The sequence below is a fragment of the Cantharellus anzutake genome, assembly GCF_015039405.1.
Source record: "Cantharellus anzutake strain C23 chromosome Unknown EI90scaffold_122, whole genome shotgun sequence".
NCBI classification, from domain to species: Eukaryota; Fungi; Basidiomycota; class Agaricomycetes; order Cantharellales; family Hydnaceae; genus Cantharellus; species Cantharellus anzutake.
Genome location: NW_024067072.1, coordinates 127,793 through 151,034, shown reverse-complemented (window position 1 = coordinate 151,034; position 23,242 = coordinate 127,793). Strand labels below are relative to the sequence as shown.

Here is a 23,242-nt window from a genome sequence, read left to right as displayed (position 1 = left end):
ATGAGTGAGATATAAGGACATGAAGTTGGTAACCTGAAGATGTCACTTCTAGAGGTCCCAAGCCTCGAATAAAATTCATAAAAATATGCGATCATTGTGGACGACTTAGTATAACAATAAACAATACCTATGGAGGATTAGGATGCAAGAATACAAATGGACAAAAAACCATGAAAAACCACTAAATGTCACTGGATAAAAATAGAATAAATCAGCTGAAAGTCATAGCACAGCTGTATGCACAGTAACGCACAGTCTGAATTCAGAATGACCAAGTCATAGCAAACTTAGGTAAACAAGAAGAATTTGAAATAAAAAACTGTGACAAATGCAGTGCAGTCAAGTTCTAATTAAAACATTAACATAGCTTAGGTGAGGAAGGACAATGAGAATTCTAGGCACAGTCTGACCACAGCTGAGTGCAGTGGAACTACAGTGTGAAAAGTTCATTTTTTATTCAGTTTGGGGAAAATACACTGTAAATAAATCCTGAAAATACGAGGCAGAGTGTGAAAAAGGAAGGCAACCCAAGGAGTATAAAAGGGAGACCCTTTCTGCAACTTTACACCCCCCTTAGAGAAGTAATATTATTTTTCTCAAGAATTTCTGGTTATCACTCCAGTGTGAAAAAGTAAAATATAGTTAAGATTGACACTGTAGTAAAAGGCAGCAATCAGGGAGAGAAATATTAAGTAAATATTTCAACAGGAGAGCTGGTTAACATTCCAGATTTCAAAAGTGTAAACAAAACAGTTATTTTGCTACTGTTAAAACAAGCAATAAAAATAGGACAAATTTAAGAAAAGGCCAAGGAACACTTCAGATACAATCAAACCCATTCATGGAGTAAAATCTTTGAAAATTCACCAAGTAGAAGATTTATTTCAGGTTAAAATTCCAAATTTAACAATCCTACACAAAATTATACCTAGATAAATTGAGAAATTACACTAAAGGAACAGCTCTGCAGGGCTTTGTTCATCTGTAAGTCATTTCTCAGAGACCTTTAGACTAACCCATAAAACAGAATTAGCCAAAACACTCGGATTAGTACTATATTTACAACAAATCTACTTGTACACTTCCCCATCCAAGCTAAAGAACCAGGGAACAGATTGGTGGTGGTCTCATTAGAACCTCCCCACTGACCTTCCTTTCAGCATGCACACTGATGTCAGCTGAATTATTCAATCATATCAAAAGTGAAGGATCCCAACTCCAGCAGGGGATGAAGTTGAATCTGGTTCAACTGACAGGAAAGGCCAAGTGTCAAGGATACACAATCATAGATCTTTACCTGCCGGGGCATGTCCTGCTGTGGAATGTAGAAGCCTACGTTCTTAAGGAATGATGGTCCCACTGCTCATTGCTGAGGATGTGCAGACAGCCTATCAGCTGCATACTGTCAAGAAGATGTTCCTTGGATAGATCCGATCACTATCCAGGTGACACTGTTGGGTGGAGCTCAGTGTTCTGGGTTGTCCGACGGTGGGTCAGAGACAGACTGGAGGTGGGGCAGAGCTCCAAGGGTGATGGGGTGTTGAAGGGACTTGGCTTCAGTGACTCGGAATGGAGCGCTGCACCTGGTATGTTCTTGTTGTAGAGTCAGAGAGAGTCGGAGGAGGTAGTCCTAGGGCCATTGGCATCGACTGGAGGCAGCAGAGAGAGATTGGGAGGGCTGGTGGAGGTCATAGGAGTCGTGTAGTGATAGGGTGGAGGGAGGTGGAAGATCCGGGATATGACAGAGAACTCTCAAGTGTCATATCCATCCATGGCCATCGACTTCCACTACCTCTCTCCGGACCACTTCCGCTCCTTCACTAACCTTGGAGCTCCCATATTCCGCAATCACCTCCGCTTCCCTCGATGGTCACCACCCCCTCTTTTCAATATATTACCTATGCCTCCCTAAGTACGGAGCCCTGAAGGCTTCCGGACAGCTCTGATGTCTGCTAGCGCTGTAGGAGGGCACAGCAAGTACCACACAAACAAGGCCAGAACCACGTTTTTCGAGGCTCCAACGAGCACCCTCAAGCCTCCGACACATTCACAATGCCCACGGCACATTTCCCCATTTTTTTCAATTTTTTCCCTGCTTTTTTCTCAAGACTCATATTGCCACTTCCCCAAAATTCACGGATATCCACCATTTCCCCCATATCTCCACCAATTTTCCACCAATTCACACGATTTTGAGCTTGAAGGACAGCGACGGATCAGGAGAAGAGGATGGAAGGACGGGACGGGAGTTAGGATGACGGATATGCGGTGGAGAAGCGAGATTGATGGCTGATATTGACCTTATGGGCCTCAATTATTGATTTTATTGTTACCTTGTGGACATTTTTTTGCCTTATTGTTTCTTAGCCGAACTCTCAACATTCTTCCTGTTTCCATCGCCACCATCCATCGGCTATTTTACTTGTTTTTTGTTCTGATTTCTCTTTTTTTTTTCTATATATACACCCAGTTTGCGTTGTACTTACAGTTGTTGGACCCCTCATCTGTGCTACAAAGACTGTGGTGTTGAGCGACCCTTCCATACGTTTAAAGAGCTTAGTCTGACTCCCTGACGACTGTCCAAGAAGGACCAGGGTGAGTTCTGAGTTTTAAAAGAGTTTATTAGTATCGTGCACTTGCACTGGGACCGTGTGTGGCCATACTGGTAGTAAGATTTTCTTTGCCCCCCTTTTTTTTCTTTTCTTGTTTGCTGCTGGGTTACATCCCTAGCACACTTACAGCACACCCCCACCTCCGCTGGGCAATACATTCGCTTGCCCTGCAAGCCCACCTTCGGGCCTATCCCTCCTTTCTGTTTCTGGGTTATCGCCTACCATTCCACTAACCCCGTAACCTGACTTGTCAGTAATATTCAATCAGCTAATGCTTAACCCTGTTAGCTCCACTCCGCTTGGCCCCGTCGTTTACGGGCCTGCCCCTGCTGTAACTATATATACTTGACTTGTACATAGGTTACACAGTAATAAAATCAACTAGAGTTGACCCCCTTTAGTTCTCGTTCCCAGTAAGTTAAATTAGGGCATGGATGTGTAACTTGGCACAGCGCTCCTGGCATAAGTCGCTGAGGCCGAAGCCCTCTGCCATGGAGACATTCCTTCATCTCAATCTGGTCTCTGACATCAAGCACTTAAAGGCCAAATGTTACTGGAGAGATCTCAGAACAGACACTAGTGTCAAACATGCCAATTCCTGTGCAGATGGGGCTCAACTAGAGGGTTCTGGGAGGTCAGGTAGTGGACCAGAGCTTCTCCAGGAAGCCTGAGTCTGCCAGCTAGTACAAGAGTCTTAGAAGGACATGGCCTCAGCGACTTGGAGGGGGGCACTGTGCCTCTGTTATGTCTTAGTTGTCCTTAATTTCAGAGGACTGAGGTATCTTGTAAGAGGAGGATGCAAATCACTCATAGGGGAGTTTGGGGGGGTAAGGTTTGGTAAGATTAGAACTAATGTACAGTGGGTTCTAATCTACAGGTATATATAAAAGTGGAGGAGAGGACTTTAGTCAAAGTCCAAGTGATACCAAAAGGTTCTGAAGGGTATCTTTAACAGGGAATCAGGTTGAGGGGGTGGAGTAGAAGGCTGGAGAATGAATGGGAATGAGAAGTGGGTAAGAAGGAGTGTCAGGGACGTGTCCAGGGTGGAGGGGGTCCAGATGTAGCGCCTGGCAGAGGGGCCCTTGTGGGGTGTAAAGCGGGCATGTGTACTGGCAGGCCCAGAAGTGGGACAGCAGTCCCTGGCCACTCAGACTGAAGTGGAAAAGGTGAGAAGAGGGTTACTTCTTCGGTTCCCACTTCAGGTACATTTATGTACATGTGGCTTGAGTCACATGACAGGTGCCATGTCATCCTCGGAGACAGCCCCAGCCATCTGGGTGTCCCTGTGGGGGATCCCAAGGGTGTCTGCTGCAGGCACACGTGCTGAGCACAGCGGGGAGCCGCCCAGGGTGTCTGGGCTGGACAGGTCAATAGTACATTGATACAAGGGAAAGTGGTCTGTGTAAATAGAAGGAATAAACAGGAAGAGAATGATGGGAAGAATGAAATGGGGAAAAGGGAAGAAAGAGAGAACAGAAAGAAAAGAAAGGAAGGAAGAGGGAGGGAGGAGGAAGGAGAGGGATGGGCAGTGGGCCAGCAGGTGAGGTGTGGCTGGGTGGACCTGGGTGGGCCCAGGTCAGGCGGGTGTGCCCTGACATCACCCCCTCCTTAAGCTGTTTCACCTCAAAGTGGCCAGGTGGTTCTCCCTCTCTCTCCCTGGGGCTAGGGGATGCATCCTGTGGAATTCCTCAATCCAGTTGGGGGCATGGGCTAAGTGGTCCCACTGGAGCCATTGGTTCTCTGAGCTTGGCCAACCAACAAACTTTACCAGATACCAGAGTTTCCGGGGTAGCCACTTAGAGTCCAATACCTTCTTGACCTTGTACTCCTCTTCTCCATCTATGAGTTCCAGGCCTGGGTGGGGGGGGTCAGTGGGTTGTTCTGCAATATCATCCAGGTGGTGTGGCCTGATGTTTGTTACAGACATGACCAGGTGAACTCCCTTCTGTCGTGCAGTAAGTTGGAGTTTGATGGTGGCTGGGGAGACGACTTTGACGATCTTGAAGGGGCCAAGCCATTTGTGGTCCAGCTTTTTGGTTGGACAGTCGGTCATGTAATTCTGGGCACTGAGCCAGACTTGGTCGCCTTCTCGATATTCTGGGGTTGTTTCACAGTCTTGGTCATAGTAACAGGCCATCTTGTCTGCTGCATGTTCCAGTGCAGCCTTTGCCTCCTCCTGCATTTTCATCATCCTTGACGAAAACACGTCAGTGGCTTCCACTTCGGATGTATGTGTGGGTTCCATTCCCATTCTGGGGTACTGGCTGGTGTCGAGTTCAAAAGGGGTTCAGTGGGTGGATGAGTGGATGCAGTTGTTGTAGGAGAATTCCGCTAGTGGGAGCCAATCCACCCAGTTGTTGGTTGATGAAGACCTGGAGGTAGGCTTCGGTCTCTTGGTTGACCTGCTCAGTCTGTCCATCCGTCTGGGGGCAGTAGGGCATTGAGGGGGTCAGTTTGATGCCTAGGAGGTCTGCGAGCTCCTTCGAGAAGCAGGAGATGAAAGCACTCTCTCTGTCACTGAGGCATATGGGGATGCAACAAGGCTGAAAAGCATTCAATGGGACCTAGCTGAGGAGACAAGCCATGAGTCAAAGACATGTGCAGAATTGATTGCTGAACTGCAAGAAATGCACTCTGGGTTCCAGGGTGCAAGAGAGCATGTGGTGACACATGAAAGCATCATTCAGCATCAAACAGACCAATTTAGAAGGAAGACAATGGAGGAAAAGTTGGAGAAGGTAAAGAAGGAAGCACAGAAGGGTGTCAGGGGACGACCTCTGGGTCCCCATGACCCCTCTCTCTACAACCCACAACCTAACCTGTAAACAGCCCTGTCCAGGGCACAATCTACTGTGGGTAAGAAAGTGATATAAGAGAAGGGGCAAGTAGATACATTTGCCTATTGTGGGTAAGAAAGTGAGAAGGTTAACTTTTCACTTTCCCACAGTGGCCTCAATATGGTGAAAACTTCCAGGGATACCCAGAAGTCACATGAGGGCTGGATCCGGGGCTGGATCATGTGGCACATGGAGCATGTGGAGTGGAAATGCATGCAGGTAGTGGAGCAGGTCCAGATGCAGGTCTGGGTCTGGGCTAGTCAGGGTGTGTGCCCTGACAAAGGGTTGGGAGGAGTTCCAGAGAGGACAGAAAGTGTGTGTGGCAGCATGGAAGGTGGAGAAGGAATGGCTGCAAGCATTAAAGCTGAGGGTGCCAAAGAAGCCAAAGCAGTCACAAAAAGGGAGTGGACAGCAGCAAACCATCCTCAGCTGGCCAGTTTGGCATCAGATATGGCCCTGTCGCACATAACCATCAAGCAGGGAAAGCCTCATTTTCAGTCTGCCCATATACTCACTCATATTTTCCCAGTACATAAAGACTTAGTCTGGCTACCATCCATAATGACAGTTTTCTGTTTGATGCTTATTTCATGTCATTGGTGGTCAGCTGTCATGCACCAGACTGGCCTTGCAGTCAGGTTGTCCAGGGTAAATTTTTGTCATGCTCCCAACCCATGCAGTTCTTGGTCTTCTGCTGAGTAGCAAGTGGGGAGAACCAGCTTTCTTCTCCCACTTCCCCTCGCTGCTCAGGTATGTTGTACATAATAGACATGGCTGGAATATAGCTCACTCCCCCCTTGCTGCTCAGCTGGAGCCTTCATTGCCTAGCATACCTCACAGTTCTTCTATTGAGACAAACCCAAACCCTTCTGCCAGGGACACACATCCCTCATTGGGCCAATGCTATGCACACCTGTCCCTGCTCCATCAGGTCCTAATGTCATATCCATACAACTCCAGACCTCCGCTCCTGTTCTGGACCTCCATCTCCTCCTCCAGAACTCCACACCCACCACCACCACCTCCCCCTGTTGGTTGTTGAGAGCCTACTCTACCTCTGGCTCCAACACAACGTCCAACACTACCTCTGATCCGACTCTGGTTTACTCTGGGTCCGATCCCAACCTTGTACCTTCCAGACCAGAGTTTGTAATGCCCCTCACCTCCAACTCTGGACTCCTGTACCAGGACCCCATTGCACCTCCACCTCTGGAACTCGGGTCACGTCTCCACCTCTGGACTTTGACCTCCTCCTCCATCTTATCTCCTTGTATTCCTTATTACATTTCATTTATTACGTCTAGCCAATATTCCGGACTTTGACTTCCAACTCCGGACCTCTGGAACTTACTCCAGACCCTGCAGTCTCTACTGTATGGTGTCATTTAATCCTCTTGTTGCCTCTTCCTTATTTAGACAGCTGCTTCCCTCCATATTAGTCAGCTGTCATTCCCCACAACCCCCTCCACTCCTTCCCCTCTTGGCCTTGCCCTTTTGGGAAGCACCATAGAGTTCCAACCCTTGACCCTTGGGGTTGTTCCCTCATCCAGTCCCCCTTTGTCCTCCTTCCAGTTCCCTTTGTTCTCTGACTCCACTCCTGTATCATTATATATATACTCTGTACTTAGTTTCCTGTACCCCCAGTCTGAAATCGACAGAATAATGACTGGATTGTCCCCCAAAGAGACTCTCCCTGCTAACCTGAAGTTAAGGACCACCTTAGACAACAAGCAGTGGCACAGTGCTCCACTTGAGTCGCTGAGGCCAAGGTCCCTCCACTCCTGAGTCCCTTCTCCACTTCCGGACATTCTGCCCGTTCATCTAACACCTAATGCCAGGCATTACACTGGGCCTCCCACCCTGGACCTGTCCCTGACAGGTTGTGAGTGCATTCAAACAGGATATGGACATGTCCATTGTGTTGCAGTCTTGGCAGAGTCCTCTGTGCTTGTATTTCAAGATTCTCTCCAATAGTCTCTGATTTTGTGGCCATTGTGGATTGTTTTCCATATGAAGTTCCTCTCATTTGTAGGTGGTTCTTTTCTTTCATGGAACATGAGTTTCAGGGTGGTTGCTTGCATTAGGGCTTTGAGTCTGGTGCCCCTGGGGCAGTCCAATTATGGGTCTTAGTGTTCCTGGGTTCTCTCATGTTTATTGGAGTGACTGTGGCTGCCAAGGCAAGTTTATTGGCTTCATCATTCCCTATAGAGCCTGAGTGGCCTTTCAGCTATTCAAAGCTGTTCTGTTTCTTAGCATGTGGGCCATGTCTTTGATGATGATGTCAGCATTCTTGGTCTTCAATTGACTTAAGGTTAGTGCATAAAGTTCTTATGCACCACTTGGAGTCATTTGAGGGGGTTATTTTTGCTGCATATTGTATAGCCAGCATTTTGCCTACATTGTTTGTTTGGGTGAGGTCTGGGTCAATGGGGATGGCAATATTTCTTGGGTCATTTGTTTGAACCATATGCCACAGCCAGCTATGGTGGTGGTTTTGCCATTATTGTGGCATACTCTGTATGTGTATAAAATATTGTGAAGTTTTCATTTAATGCATTGTTTATTTGTCACACTTTTTTAGGGGTATTTTTGTGACAGTATTTATATAGGGGTCAAGTTTGTGTCTGATGTTGGATAGTATGTTTTCAGCTGCTTTTTTTCTGGTCATGACTTGGGTTCTCAGTCAAGCTGGCTTGTACTACAAGGTCACCAGTTCATTGCATTTGTGGGTTGTTCAGAGGCATTTTACCAAGGCACTTCTCTCTTGGTTGTTTCATCCTATGTGGTGGGGCATCAAGAGTCAGGTTGTATTTAGCTCCAGTGTTTAGGATAGTTCTTAGTTCACATTAGTGAGGAGTTTACTTGTACCTTTTGATTTGTAGAAGATGCTCTGGGTGAATATACTTGGGTCATTTTTCTTGTTCAGGGTGTCTCTCAGGAGGGACGCTATGATTAAGGTTCCACTGCTGTGCTTGCCAGTGGTCTATTGTGAGGAGTTTTTTTAGTTTCATAATGTTTATTGCTTTGTTGCATTGGGTTAAGTTGAGTATGTTTCTACCACCTTCTTCAATGGGATTGCTCATAATGTCTGAGTTTATCATGGGGGGGGGCTTCTGAGTCCCATAGATTCTCATGAGATTTTGTTTAGTTCATTTTTGATTTGTTTGTTTTGGCTTGCCTTGAGCAATGGTATGGAATTGGGTCATTCTGCCTATCACCATTTGGATTATTACTTCTTTGTTTGAGGGTAGGGTAGGATTTTTTCCAGGTATTTGGCTGGTTTTTTTTATTTTGCTATGATGTTTGGCAATGGTTCAAGTTTTTGGGTGCAGAGGTATCATGTTGTTTCACCATCTTTTATGATTTGAATCAAGTCATTGACTCTTTTAGGGTTGTTACAATTTAGGAGTTGGGTGTTTGTCCCTGTATTCTTGGGTTCTGACTGGGATTTTTCTTTATTGGTTGCTGAGGTTGCACATCCAGGGACAAGGTTTATGCATTTTATCGATACTCTTGTATGGTTTGGGTCATAGGAGTGTTGGAGGTGGAAGGTATGTGCTTGAGGGCACTTTCCAGAGTGGGGTCTGTGTGTGTTTCAGAAGTGTACATTATCACTATTTTCTCTTTTTTCATTTTGTGTTTGTTGACTGTTTGCTCCCTTCAAGTTTAGGGCACTTAGCTTAATGCAGCCAACCCTAGGGGGGTTGTTGTTCCCACCTCTGAGTCTTAGGGGTGTATGGTTCAGGTTTATTGTAGTGTGTTTGGTCAGCTCAGTGCAAGCAGGATCTTCCATGGCTTGCATTTTACTCAACCATGCCATGGACAAGGCACAGGGGTGGGCAGGATTGCATTTGCAACATCTGTCATATCCATACAATCCTGACCTCCGCTCCGGGCTCCCGGAACTCCGAACTCCGACTTCCGGAGCCCTACTTCCCTTCCGTCACCTTCTCCTTGCCGACTCCCAAGAGGTTATCCCACCTCCGGCTCAGACACCACCTTCGGTCCGACTCCGGAACATTCCGGGTCCGACCCCAACCTCGACACCTTCCAGACGAGTACGCAAAACCTATGCCCCCAACTCCGGAACCTCCGGTCTTAGTTCCGACCTCGGACTTTGACCCCACCTCCACTTATACCCATTGTATTGGTTAGCTCATTCCATTTAATTACCTTTGCCAATATTCCGGAGTTTAACCTCCGAGTTCGGACTTTCCGGACTTACTCCGGACCTTGCAACTATTGCATTGTCCATTTCAATTCCGCTATTCTCCCTCATTCCTATTTGGGCTGCTGCTTCCTTTCTATTCAGTCAGCTAGCCATTCCCGACTCCCATCCTCCTTCCTTCCTTCTGGGGCCTTGGCCCTTCATTCCTCCTTTGGGAAACACCATTGAGTCAAACACTTGACCCTCGGTGTTGTTCCCCTTTCCATCTCCCTTTGTCTCCTTTTGTCCTACCCTTGTTCCTTTTGATTCCGGACCCCTCCTTATATACAATGTACCTAGTAACTTGTAACCTCAGTCCGAAATCGACTGGAATTCCCCCCCAAGAGACTTTCCCTCTGCTAGATCCGAAATTAGGGACCCCCAGGACAACCAGCAATGGCACAGCGCTCCGCCTGAGTCGCTGAGGCCGAGGTCCTTCCATGCTAAGTCTCCGATTCCATTCCAGAGTCGTCCGAATCCCCGCATTCTAACAACATCCCCATCCCCTGGCTTGAGTGGGGGAGGGCCTAGCTGTTTTAGGCTGGTATGCTGGCTGGCACTACTGGCTGGTTCCAGCAGTACCACACTTCCCACATGGTTAGATTGGGGTTGTGGAACCAGTGATGACTTTGGGTCAGGTTGTAAGGCTGTCAGTTTTAGGGACTTGACTGTGTCCTTAGGGTAACACTTACAGCCCTCTGAGCATGTAAGGGGATTTGATTTGGGCACTAGTTAAGACAGAGGTTTTTAGGCTTGGGGTTGGGGTTGGTGAGCTCCCTTTCCTCTGGGGTAGGTGTTGCCTCTCAGATCTTCTTTTGTTGTGGCTTGGACCAGCATGTGGCATTGCATTTTTTGCATTGTGTAGTGATCCCCATCCACTGTGGGGTTGTTACTGACAGTACTCATTCCAATCGGGTTTTTTGGGGGTAGATTTTGGTCCAGAATGGTAGGTTTTGGTAAGTGGGCATTGGTAGGTTGAGTGGTCCTTGCCTTTACAGGTGTTGCAGGGGTTGTGGCACTCCCTGGTAGCAATTTGTGCATGGTACCACACAGTGTTTTCAGCCTTGGAGATCCACTGTCATTGTTTGTGTTGGGTGTCCATCGAGTGGGAGGAGTCGATGGTGAATGCCCAGTGAGTTGCTTTGCTATTTTGTTTACTGGCTGGACTTTTTTCAGACTCAATGAGGAACCACATCTGGGATCTTCATGCAAAGGTATTTTCCTATTTATGTTTGGGCATTTGTGAGGTTGCTCTTAAGTGGGGGTTGGCAAACCAGGTTAGAGCCTGGTGACACTTACAATAAGCAACATTTGTCTCAATACTGGCCACACCATCCTCACCCTCAAAACATATTATCCTTAGGTTGTAAACTGTACTAGAATTAACTGAATAATGGTATTGTATTGGGTAATTAAATGATTGAACCATGTTTGAGCCAAGCACCACCACTCTCCATCATTCTCCATCATCAGAGGGGCTGTAATTGCCATGCTATGGTATTTCAGATTTCTAGCTATTTGTGTTAGTACTCTTTTCTGTCCCTCAGTGTTCATACTCAGATTGGTAAAGACCCCAAGTCTTGTGTATCTACATGTATAGCATGAGATTGAAGGCATTCAGGGAAGTTTGTCCCACAGTATTTGGGAGACTAAATACAAACAATTACCCCCTAATGATAAAGTTGATTGGACCAAAGCAACAGGGCACATTCTTGGAAAGACAAGTTTCAAATGTACCTTCAATCCCATTCTTTTTGCTTGAATTTTGGCATGCTTGACATATTGTCTGTTTATATTTATTGCTTTATAGTTCAATGATTGCTACATTTGAACTCTTCAAACTTCAAAGGAATGCCATAATAGCATTGGACTACTTTGCTTAGTTATTACATTGGTATAGCTATAAATTGAATAAGTGAATGAAAAAAATAGGTAGAAATGTGGGTTTTTTTGGAGTGGGATATGTTTAGCATAGAGTGGGGAAATAGTTTATTGAGAAACTTTAATTGAGTTTTTTTTAGGGAGGGGTGGGTGCAAGTGAAACTAAAAATAAAATATCTCTGGGAAAAAAATAGATATAAATAGTCGGTCTTTTTCAGTGGCATATGAATAGAATAGAAAATGGAAAAGTATTTTTTAAATAATTCTTTGAAAAAAATTTTTTGAGGGTGCAGGAGGGTGCAAGTGAAATTAATAATGGAATACAGTCATTCACCCCTCAATGAGACACACCCCCCAATGATAAATCACCACATAACTTCCGAGCCCCCCCACCCTTTGTGATGAGATTTGGCATGTATATAAGTTGTTGCTAGGACTACTTATGTATCGAGTTTAATGTCAAGCAGGCAAGAAGTAAAGGAAAAAATCAAGGAAACATAGGGAACTTGGGTGTGAGGAGTCGCCATGCTTGCAACTTAACCACTCCAGTTTCATTGCTCTCTTCATCTTACCAATAGCTAGCCAGACAGCTAGTGAGCAAAAGGCCAGTGTTACATGTGCCAGTATTTGTTTGTTTTGATGAGACACGGAACCTAAGTTGGAAGCATGTTTTCATCCATTACCTGAACAATCTGTAAATTAAATCACCATTCCCACATCCCCCAACCCCAATATTGCTTTGCTTGCTTCTTTTGACAAATGGTCCGGCATGCCAACTCTTTGGAGCGCTGTAGGCAGCTTGCAGCTGAGGCAGCAGAGCTGCACATGCGGAACACCGTCATTTCATATAGATCTCAGGTCCTGGATGCAACACAAAATCACAAAAAAGCTCCCAGCACCAGGGAACATGCTTCTAATTGTGATGTTTCCTATTCTACATTCATGCGGAGGCTGAGTGGTGGGAAAAGTCGGCTTGAGGCCTCAATAAACCGGTCATGGCTGAATCAGATTGAGAGTGACACCCTGGTGGAATTCCTTCTCCTTATGTCTGACCGTGGATTCCCTGCTACCTGTGATCGTGTGAAGGAATATGCCTTGGAAGTTGCCCAGATACGCCACCCAAACCTTACTGGGCTGGGTAAAAATTGGGTTGATGGCTTTCTAGTACGCAACAAAAACCGACTTGATGCCAAGTGGAGTACCAACCTTGAAAGTATTCGGGGTGGTGCTGTAAATCCTGCAGCTGTGCGACACTGGTTCCAGCTGTTACAAGCTCAGTATGACCATTTCAAATTTAGACGTGAGGATATCTACACAATGGATGAAAGTGGCTTCCCATTTGGGACAGGACAAAAGGCCAAAGTCATTGCATGCAAGATGACAAAAATAGCACACATTCAACGTGATGGGAACCGCGAGAATGTGAGCATGATTGTAACTGTCTGTGCAGATGGCACTTCAGTGCCTCCAGTCGTCATCTTTAAAGGGCAGAATGTGAACTCCAAGTGGTTGAAGGACAATCCTTTGGAGGCTGTGCAAGTTTCTTATCCATAATATCACTGCACATGCTTATACTTCCACTTTCTAGGGTCACTGTTTCAGAGAAAGGGTGGACAGACAATGAGATTGGCCTTGATTGGCTTCAAACTCTTAATGCTGCCACACAGGGAAAAGCCGCTGGCCACCCCTGTCTTCTCATAGTGGATGGACATAACTCGCACTACAGCCTTGACTTTATAACCTATGCATGCAACCACAATATCGTCGTTATATGTTATCCTGCACACACAACTCATGTCCTTCAAGGACTCGATGTCGTCATATTCTCCCTCTTGAAGTGGAGCTTCTCTAAACAACGGGACGCATTCAACTTGCAGAATACCCCAAAAAACTGAACAAGTCATCATTCTTATCGGTCTTTGGCCACGCATGGATGGAGGCCGTGAACTCAACTCACATTATCACCAGTTTCCAAGTGACTGGTGTCTACCCTGTTAATCCATCTGTCATCCACCCTGAACAACTTGCTCCAAGCATTGAACATTCCACCCGGGGAGACCTTCCCCTCCCTGTGACCTCACCTGTTAAGCACATTATGCACTTTCATGGTCAGCTGATGGCCCGTGTGTACCAGCGCAATGATACCCCCTCACCGATGGATGACTCACAGGATGTTCAGATGTACCTAGGGGGTCATGATGGAACATACAGCGAAGTGGATAATAATGAGTGTGACAGACTGATCATTAATCCCTTATTGTTTGCTGTGTCTCAGACAACACATGTCCGCACACCACCGCAACCTTCTGGCTCAGATGCTGCAACAGTCAACACTTGTTGTCAAACTCCTACCTTCCCTCCTTCCTACTCTCGGGAAAAGAAGCGTGCTGTTGATGACCTGGAACATATCATGTCATTCTCCTCATCCTCAAATTCTATCGTATCTTCCTCACCTCTTTGTCCAACCTTTAAACTACCCGAACGCGCATATGGGCACCTCAACAATTGGGATCTGATACATGATCACAACTCAGAGCACAAGACTCACCCTGAATTGATGAAGGAGATCGACGAAATGTGACACAAGTTTTGGAAGGCAAAGACACTGGTCGAAAGAGCCGTTAATGTGGTGGATGCAGCAAATGCCCAGTTGGCATTGGGAGGAATGTATGTGTCTAAATCACAGACACAACTTCTAGCATGGGAGGAATTGGAAAAGTCAAAAGAGAAAGAGGAAGGTGGACGTATCAAGGGAACGTTCGGCTGCGTTGTGACACATGAAGGTTTTTTGAGGGATCAAGCTGAGCGCACTCAACGGAGGCTGGATGAGGCCGAGCTGGAGAAGCTGAAGGAGGAGGCCAAGGAGGGATGGAGAAAGTTCAATGAGACACAAAAAGCAGAGGTGGCGAAATGGTGAGAGGAAAAAGCGTGCTTAGTTGCGCTCAAACAAAGAGTGCCAGCAAAGCCATCGGAAATCCGAATGAGGGGTTGGATGGCTCAGAATTATCCACAGCTCCAGCAGAACAAGCCCCCTGCAATGCCGGAGGTGCCAGGGTGTGCTGAACAAGTGGCTGATGGGGTCAGCAGGGGTCCAACATGAGCGTGCGAACGCACTGTCACACTCTGTCACAGGATACCACTGAGGGGTGAAAGCACCCATTTCATACTCACTCCCGTACTCACTTCATGACAGGACTCCACTCAAAATATTGCTGGCCACTGATTCATATTTACGTTCTTCATGTTATTCAAATTTATCAATTTTTTTCATGGAACTTCATTACACTGAGGTCCAGATTAGTAAAATCCGCACCATTGGGGGGTGAATGACTGTAAGTGAATGAGGAAAATAGAAAAGAAAAGCAGGACTTTTTGCTGTGGACTTGCTCAGTGTGTGGAATGTGGTTTTTGGAGGGAAAAAATTTAGGTTGCAGGGTGCAAGGGTGCAGAAATGTAAGTGCTGTCATATCCATACAATCCTGACCTCCATCTGGGCCCAGAACTCTGAAACCAACTCCAGAGCCCCATTTCCCTTTTGTCACCCTTATCCCACCTCCAGCTCCAACACCACCTTTGGTCCAACTCCAGACCATTCTGGGTCCGACCTCAACCATGGCACCTTCCAGATGAGTACACAACATCTATGCTCCCAACTCCAGACCTCTGCTCCAGAATTCCAGTCTTAGCTCTGACCTCAGACTTTGACCCAACCTCTGCTTATGTCCATTGTATTGGTTAGCTAATTTATTCACCTTTGCCAATATTCTGGAGTTTCACTTCCAAGTTTGGACTTTCCAGACTTTTGTAGTTCTTACTGTATTGTCCCATTCAATTCTGCTATTGTCCCTCATTCCTATTTGGGCTGCTGCTTCTTTCTATTCAGTCAGCTAGCCATTGACTCCCATCCCCTTCATACCTCCTTTGGGAAACATCATTGAGTCAAACCCTTGACCCTTGGTGTTGTTCCCCCTTCTAGTTCCCTTACCCTTGTTCCTTTTGACTCTGGACCCCATCTATATATACAATGTACTTGGTAACTTTTGAAGGGGTTGGTAGGGTTAGAAAGGTGTGATTTTTGTGAATTTTTTTTAGGAAATGAAGAAATATAGGTGGCTGTCCAGGAAAACACAGCCACTGAGGTTGGAGAAATTAAAATTTCATACAGCAAGTTGGACAACTGGACAACTCAACTAGACAACCTAGCAGCAGGGCAAAATGGTATCTAGATAATGAAAACTGGTGGGGCAACTAAACAACTGGACAACATTAACCAATCTTGGCAACATGACAATGGATAACAGATAACTAGGGAACTAGATAACTGGAGAATGCAACAAGGCAACAGCATGGCAACTGTTGGGTTGGGGTTGGGTTGGGTTGGGTTGTTGAAAGACTAGTTGCATGTTTTAGAAATTGAGAAAAAAAAAAAGGGAGTGTTGCTGTATTTTCAATGGGGCATAGATAGGCTAAAGAGCCAATCTACACCCTGTGCCACTTTATATAGATTCACCCTACTCACCCAACTTAACCCCTCAGCCTTTTCTCAGTTCTCCAGTTGCAGTTGTCTGGTTGGCAGGTTGCAACTTTGTACCAAATTTGTATGTCTCCAGGGAAGTGGCTGTGTCATTCCTGCACAGCCACTTATTTTCTTTTGCTAAAAAAAATTACAAAAATCACAGCTTTCTCACCCTATCAAGCATTTCAATTTTCATCCATCCCTTGAAAGTTATCACACTTTACATTTCTGCACCCTCTGCATGTTGCAGGTTGTGGTTTGCTGGTTGTCACCTTGTCAGGTTCTTTGTGCTTGGTTGTAGTTGCCAACTCCACTCCCAAGTTCTCAGGTTGCCTCATTGTCTACATCCTCTGTGGCTGTGTTTAGCCTGCACAGCCACCAATCAGTTTTTTCTATTAAAAATTTCACAAAATTCACACCTTTTCAACACTATCAACCATTTCAATTTTCATCCATCCAGTCAAAAGTTATCACACTTTACATTTCTGCACCCTCTGCACTGTCCTCTGCACCTTCTGCACCCTAAGATTTTTTTCCTTCCAAAAAATTCACAATAAATGCTACCACATTTCACAAATTAATCATAGGCCAGGGCAGAAATTCCCACTTTTTTTTGTATTTTTTCCACAGAGATATTTCATTTTTAATTTCACTTGCACCCTGTTGCACCCTCAAAGATTGTTCTCCAAAAAGAAATATTTAAAAAATTCTATTCCATTCTCTCTGCTAAATATATCACTCTAAAACAGACCCCATATTTATATCTATTTTTTTCACTTAGATATTTCACTTTTAATTTCACTTGCACCCTCACTTGCACCCTCTGCACCCTCTTGTACCCTCAAAAAAAAACTTTGCCAAAAAATTCCAAATAAAATATCTCCTCATTCTATCTCCTCACCATATTCCACTCCAGAACACCCTGCATTCTTCCCTATTTTTGTCATCCACTTATCAAATTATCTATTATTTTTTTCCCCCAAATCCCATTTTTCCCATAGCTCCTTACCCAGAGCAGCTATTCACATGCTCTTTTTTCTATCTTGTCGATCTCGCCTACAGCTATCTGGAATGCCTATTGCCACCAATAATTCTCAAAACTGACCAAGAAAACATCAAGGCTTCATGTCAAGGGTGCAGGGTGCAGAAATGTCAGCACCCAAATTTCAAATGATTGGTACCATTAGAAAGGTGTAATTGTTCTCTTTTTTTCAAGCCTGGAAAGTCCCAAGGGTGCAGCAGAAAAAGCCTTTTGTTCTTCTATAGATTGTCCCAACCTTTTTGCATTTTTGCTTCTTCCCTTGTCTAGTTGTCTAGTTGTAGCATTGTTGTCTTGTTGTTTGTTGTGTCTGTTTCTCAACTTCAGTTCTACTAACCTTTGCAGCTCTCCTTTCTCACCTTCCACTTTCTTCCTATCAAAAAATTTCCCATGTGGCTGTGCAAAAAGTGCACAGCCACATGTCTTTTTTGCTTTTCAAAAATTCACAAAAATCACACCTTCCTAACCCTGTCAACCATTTCAATTTTCATCCATCCAGTCAAAAGTTATTCCACTTTTAATCTCACTTGCACCCTCACTGCACCCTCCTGCACCCTCGAAATTTATTTTCCAAAAAAAAATATTTAAAAATCCCATTCCATTCTCTCTCCTAAATATATCACACTGAAAAAGACCCCATATTTATATCTATTTTCTTCACTAAGATATTTCACTTTTAATTTCACTTGCACCCTCACTTGCACCCTCTGCACCCTTCTGCACCCTTGAAAAAAAACTTCCCCAAAAAATTACAAATAAAATATCTCCCCATTATATTTGCTTACCATATTTCACCCCAGAACACCCCGCATTTTTCCCTATTTTTTTCGTCCACTTATCAATTTATTAACTATTTTTTTCCTCGAAAATTTATTTTTCCCATATCTCCTTACCCAGAGCAGCTATTCACATGCTCTTTTTTTCATCTTGTAGATCTCGCCCACAGCTATCTGGAATGCCTATTGCCGCCCATAATTCTCAAAACTGACCGAGAAAACATGGAGGCTTCAGGTCAAGGGTGCAGGGTGCAGAAATGTCCACGCTTATAACTTTTCAACGGCTGAACCAGATTTCAAATGATTAGTACCGTTAGAAAGGTGTGATTTTTCTCTTTTTTTCAAGCCCGGAAAATCCCGAGGGTGCAGCGGCAATAGCCTATCGCCCCCTCCTTCTATAGAGTAAAATCACACCTTCCTAACCCTGTCAACCATTTCAATTTTCATCCATCCAGTCAAAACTTATTCCACTTTTAGTTTCACTTGCACCCTCACTGCACCCTCCTGCACCCTCCAAATTTATTTTCCAAAAAAAATTATTTAAAAATTCCATTCCATTCTCTCTGCTAAATATATCACTCTGAAAAAGACCCCATATTTATATCTATTTTTTCCACTCAGATATTTCACTTTTTATTTCAGTTGCACCCTCACTTGCACCCTCTGCACCCGAGTGCACCCTCAAAAAAAAACTTCCCCAAAAAATTCCAGATAAAATATCTCCCCATTCTATCTCCTCACCATATTCCATTCCAAAAAACCCCGCATTTTTCCCTATTTCTTTCGTCCACTTATCAATTTATTTATTCTTTTTTTCCTTCAAATTTTATTTTTCCCATATCTCCTTACCCAGAGCAGCTATTCACATGCTCTTTTTTTCATCTTGTAGATCTCGCCTACAGCTACCTGGAATGCCTATTGCCGCCCATAATTCTCAAAACTGACTGAGAAAACATCGAGGCTTCAGGTCAAGGGTGCAGGGTGCAGAAATGTCCACGCTTATAACTTTTCAATGGCTGCACCAAATTTCAAATGATTGGTACCGTTAGAAAGGTGTGATTTTTCTCTTTTTTTCAAGCCCGGAAAATCCCGAGGGTGCAGCGGCAATAGCCTATCGCCCCCTCCTTCTATAGAGTAATATTTAAAAATCCCATTCCATTCTCTCTCCTAAATATATCACACTGAAAAAGACCCCATATTTATATCTATTTTCTTCACTAAGATATTTCACTTTTAATTTCACTTGCACCCTCACTTGCACCCTCTGCACCCTTCTGCACCCTTGAAAAAAAACTTCCCCAAAAAATTACAAATAAAATATCTCCCCATTATATTTGCTTACCATATTTCACCCCAGAACACCCCGCATTTTTCCCTATTTTTTTCGTCCACTTATCAATTTATTAACTATTTTTTTCCTCGAAAATTTATTTTTCCCATATCTCCTTACCCAGAGCAGCTATTCACATGCTCTTTTTTTCATCTTGTAGATCTCGCCCACAGCTATCTGGAATGCCTATTGCCGCCCATAATTCTCAAAACTGACCGAGAAAACATGGAGGCTTCAGGTCAAGGGTGCAGGGTGCAGAAATGTCCACGCTTATAACTTTTCAACGGCTGAACCAGATTTCAAATGATTAGTACCGTTAGAAAGGTGTGATTTTTCTCTTTTTTTCAAGCCCGGAAAATCCCGAGGGTGCAGCGGCAATAGCCTATCGCCCCCTCCTTCTATAGAGTGGGATAAGGTTCTCCCTTTTGCTCTGTCCCTATCCTCATTAACTTCTAAAAATCACTCGATTTCGAAAACACGCGATTTGTCTTTTGCCACAAACTTCCACACTTTTCACCTTCCCTACTTCCACTTCCCCCTTCTCAGCTTCTCGCGTTGTCGGCTTGTCGGGTCCCCGACAAACTTTTACAGTTCCCAAGTCCAAACCTTTTTTTGCTTCCTTCTCTAGTTCTCTAGTTCCAGCCTTCTTGTCTTCTCAAGTCACACTTCAAACTTCACTTCTCACTTCTTTTTAGTTCCTTCTTCCCGAGTCTAGTTGTCTAGTTCTTGCCTTCTTGCCTTCTTGTCTTCTCCTCTTGTCACTTTGTTGTCTTCTCACCTTCTTGTCCCCTTCTTCCACTCAAGTGAGACTTCAAACTCAAGTCTCCACTTTTTTTACTTCCACAGTTCCGCATTTTTGTCACCAGCCTTGTCTAGTTCTTTAGTTGCGTTGTTGTGTTGTTGCCTTGTCTAGTTGTCTAGTTCACATTCTTAGCTTCCAAACTCACACTTCAAACTTCACTTCTCACTTTTTTTACTTCCTTAGTTTTCCATTTTTGCTTCTTCCTTCCTTGTGTTGTTGTGTGGTTGTGTTGTCACCTGTTCTAGTTGTCGCATTCTTGTCTTCTCAAGTTCAAGTTCAAACTGAACTTCTCACTTTTTTTAGTTCAACAATTTTTCATTTTTGCTTCTTCCCTTGTCTAGTTGTTTAGTTGTCGCATTGTCGCGTTGTTGTGTTGTTGTATTGTTGTTGTCTTCTCCACTTCAGTTCTAACCTTTGTTACTCTCTTCTCCCAACTTTCTCACCTTCCACTTTCTTCCTATCAAAATTTTTCCTCTGTGGCTGTGCAAAAAGTGCACAGCCACTTCTCTTTTTTCGATTTTATAATTTTCACTAAAATCACACCTTCCTAACCCTATCAACCATTTCAATTTTCATCCATCCAGTCAAAAGTTATTCCACTTTTAGTTTCACTTGCACCCTCACTGCACCCTCCTGCACCCTCCAAATTTATTTTCCAAAAAAAATTATTTAAAAATTCCATTCCATTCTCTCTCCTAAATATATCACTCTGAAAAACACCCCATATTTATATCTATTTTCTTCACTAAGATATTTCACTTTTAATTTCACTTGCACCCTCACTTGCACCCTCTGCACCCTCCTGCACCCTCGAAAAAAAACTTCCCCAAAAAATTACAAATAAAATATCTTCCCATTCTATCTTCTCACCATATTCCACTCCAAAAAACCCCGCATTTTTCCCTATTTTTTTCGTCCACTTATCAATTTATTTATTCTTTTTTTCCTTCAAATTTTATTTTCCCCATATCTCCTTACCCAGAGCAGCTATTCACATCCTCTTTTTTTCATCTTGTAGATCTCGCCCACAGCTATCTGGAATGCCTATTGCCGCCCATAATTCTCAAAACTGACTGAGAAAACATCAAGGCTTCAGGTCAAGGGTGCAGGGTGCAGAAATGTCCGCGCTTATAACTTTTCAATGGCTACACCAAATTTCAAATAATTGGTACCGTTAGAAAGGTGTGATTTTTCTCTTTTTTTCAAGCCCGGAAAATCCCGAGGGTGCAGCGGCAATAGCCTATCGCCCCCTCCTTCTATAGAGTCAACTTGACCCACTTCGATACCCTTTAACTATTGTGACAAACCTCTGTTACGCCTGTCGTTACAGACGCAGTCTCTTGTTTGATGGCTTTGTACTCATCCTGAGACTCCGTTGAGTAATGGACCTATGTACTGTGTTCCAAACACCAGATTATCCCTGTTCCGACCACCACACCTTCAAGAACTCGTTAACCTCCAGTTAGGTGCTTTTAGTGTTCGGATATTTGATCTTCCTTTTGCTCCGTTGAGCCATGTGATTTCTTGAACATGCTCTGGATACTCAATCCACCTCCTTACCACCATCCGCTCTTCTTTCAACTACAGATATGCTCTGTCATTGATAACCATTCCCTCCACTTTTCTTCCTATCTTCAGGGAGTTTTTTTTCCTCTTTCCTCTGTTCTACCACGATTTTGGTATGTTTGGGATACCTAGGACTTTTGATATTCCAACTCGTTCTAAAACCAACCTGCACATCACCACCCCTTACTCTCACAACACCTCAGATCACCCTGTTTAACCTCCCATAATGCTGTGGAGTTATCACTACCCTCCGGTGACTCCGCACGCCGAAGCACTTGGGTTATATGTTCTATCATTGGCCTAAGTTATCCTTCCTCTGCTCCGCAACTACGCTACTTCCTCCTCGGAAGGTTCTGTCAATTACCTGTTAAGTTGTGTAGACGCTGGGACGTCTATCCCTAAGAAGGGGATATGGACTCTGCTCTACCAACTATCAGTGCCTCGGATCTCTGAACTTCAGGAGTTGTTCCTTTCAGGAGTTTTCACACCGTCCTTATGAACCTTGGATCTGTTTCCATCCTGTGGTTCTACCAGGGACGTCCTCAGAACCCCTCCTGGGATACTCCCAACATTATTCCTCCCGTAAGAAGTTACCAAATGCAGCACAATACATCCACTTTCGTGCCAAGTATTTGAGAACTCTTACACCGTTCCTTCAGACTTTCTGGAATCGTCTTCGGACCTCTGGTTGTGTCAGGGCAATAGCCCCGAACCCCGAGTCACATGTAAACTAGATACATATAGTCACGTGGGCAAGCGGGAACCTCCAGGGAACCGCTTACACACCACCGTAAAATACACTATCTTGTATCACTTACGGCCTTGTGTGCTGAGCCACCCTAAGACCTCACAGGTTGTCATCATTTGAATCTTCGGATTCCTCCTCAAGCTTGTTGGACTTTGTTGCATGTTTGAGAAACTCTGTGGAGCACTCCAGCCCTCTGCAGAGTCGTCATTAAGCCTCGGAGCCTTGCCAGTAGAGAGTTCTAACTCTGGCAATTTCTCTTCTCCACATCTCCTTGAGCTTTCCGATACCTTGGGCACACCGCCTCGGTCCAGCATCTCTTGACTTGATACCTCTTCAGACTCCTATGTGGATTCCCCACAAATATCAGTATAACCTTGAAAGAATCTACCACCAGGTTCTGATTTCGGTATCTCCTATTATGACCCATTGGGGACCCTAGCTGCGACTCCTTTAATTCTCTTGTCCGATCCATCTTCACATGGTTCCTTCTTACTTCTTACTTGTCCCTTACTTCCGTTCACAGTAAAGCACGAGCAGGAGGGGGGGGATGCATTCGGAAAGGATATTACAACAATTAAGAAGGGGATGGGGCCTCGGCAGTACTGATTGATAGTGTCATATCCGTGCATACCCGATCCCGACCCGACTTCCGGACCTCCTCCTTCCCCACCTCCAGAGTCCTACCCTACCGCTGTCCGTTCCGATATTCACCTTCAGTCCTGGCACCACACCTCCTCTTACCTCCCATGCCACCTCCACTCCTCCTTCCCTCTCCTCCCCTATCTCCATCCGCTCCAATACTCACCTCGGACTGAACACCGCCCCTCTCGCCACCCTCCTACTACTACTCCTCCTACTCCTCCGCTCCTCCCTCACAACACCTCCACCCTTCTGTCATCCTCCTACGCTTCTCCTGTCCGCTCCGATA

At 44.8% G+C, this 23,242-nt stretch overlaps 1 protein-coding gene across 1 annotated transcript; it reads left to right on the top strand.

The window, feature by feature from the left end:
- Nucleotides 1–13,470: 13,470 nt before the first annotated feature.
- EI90DRAFT_3134637 (uncharacterized protein) lies at nucleotides 13,471–16,579 on the top strand (the record flags this gene model as incomplete). The annotated part of the gene is made up of 4 exons (XM_039064681.1): nucleotides 13,471–14,114; nucleotides 14,154–14,450; nucleotides 14,498–14,591; nucleotides 16,514–16,579. 4 exons carry the CDS (start codon nucleotides 13,471–13,473, stop codon nucleotides 16,577–16,579), a joined length of 1,101 nt encoding a protein of 366 aa, XP_038909085.1.
- Nucleotides 16,580–23,242: the final 6,663 nt, after the last annotated feature.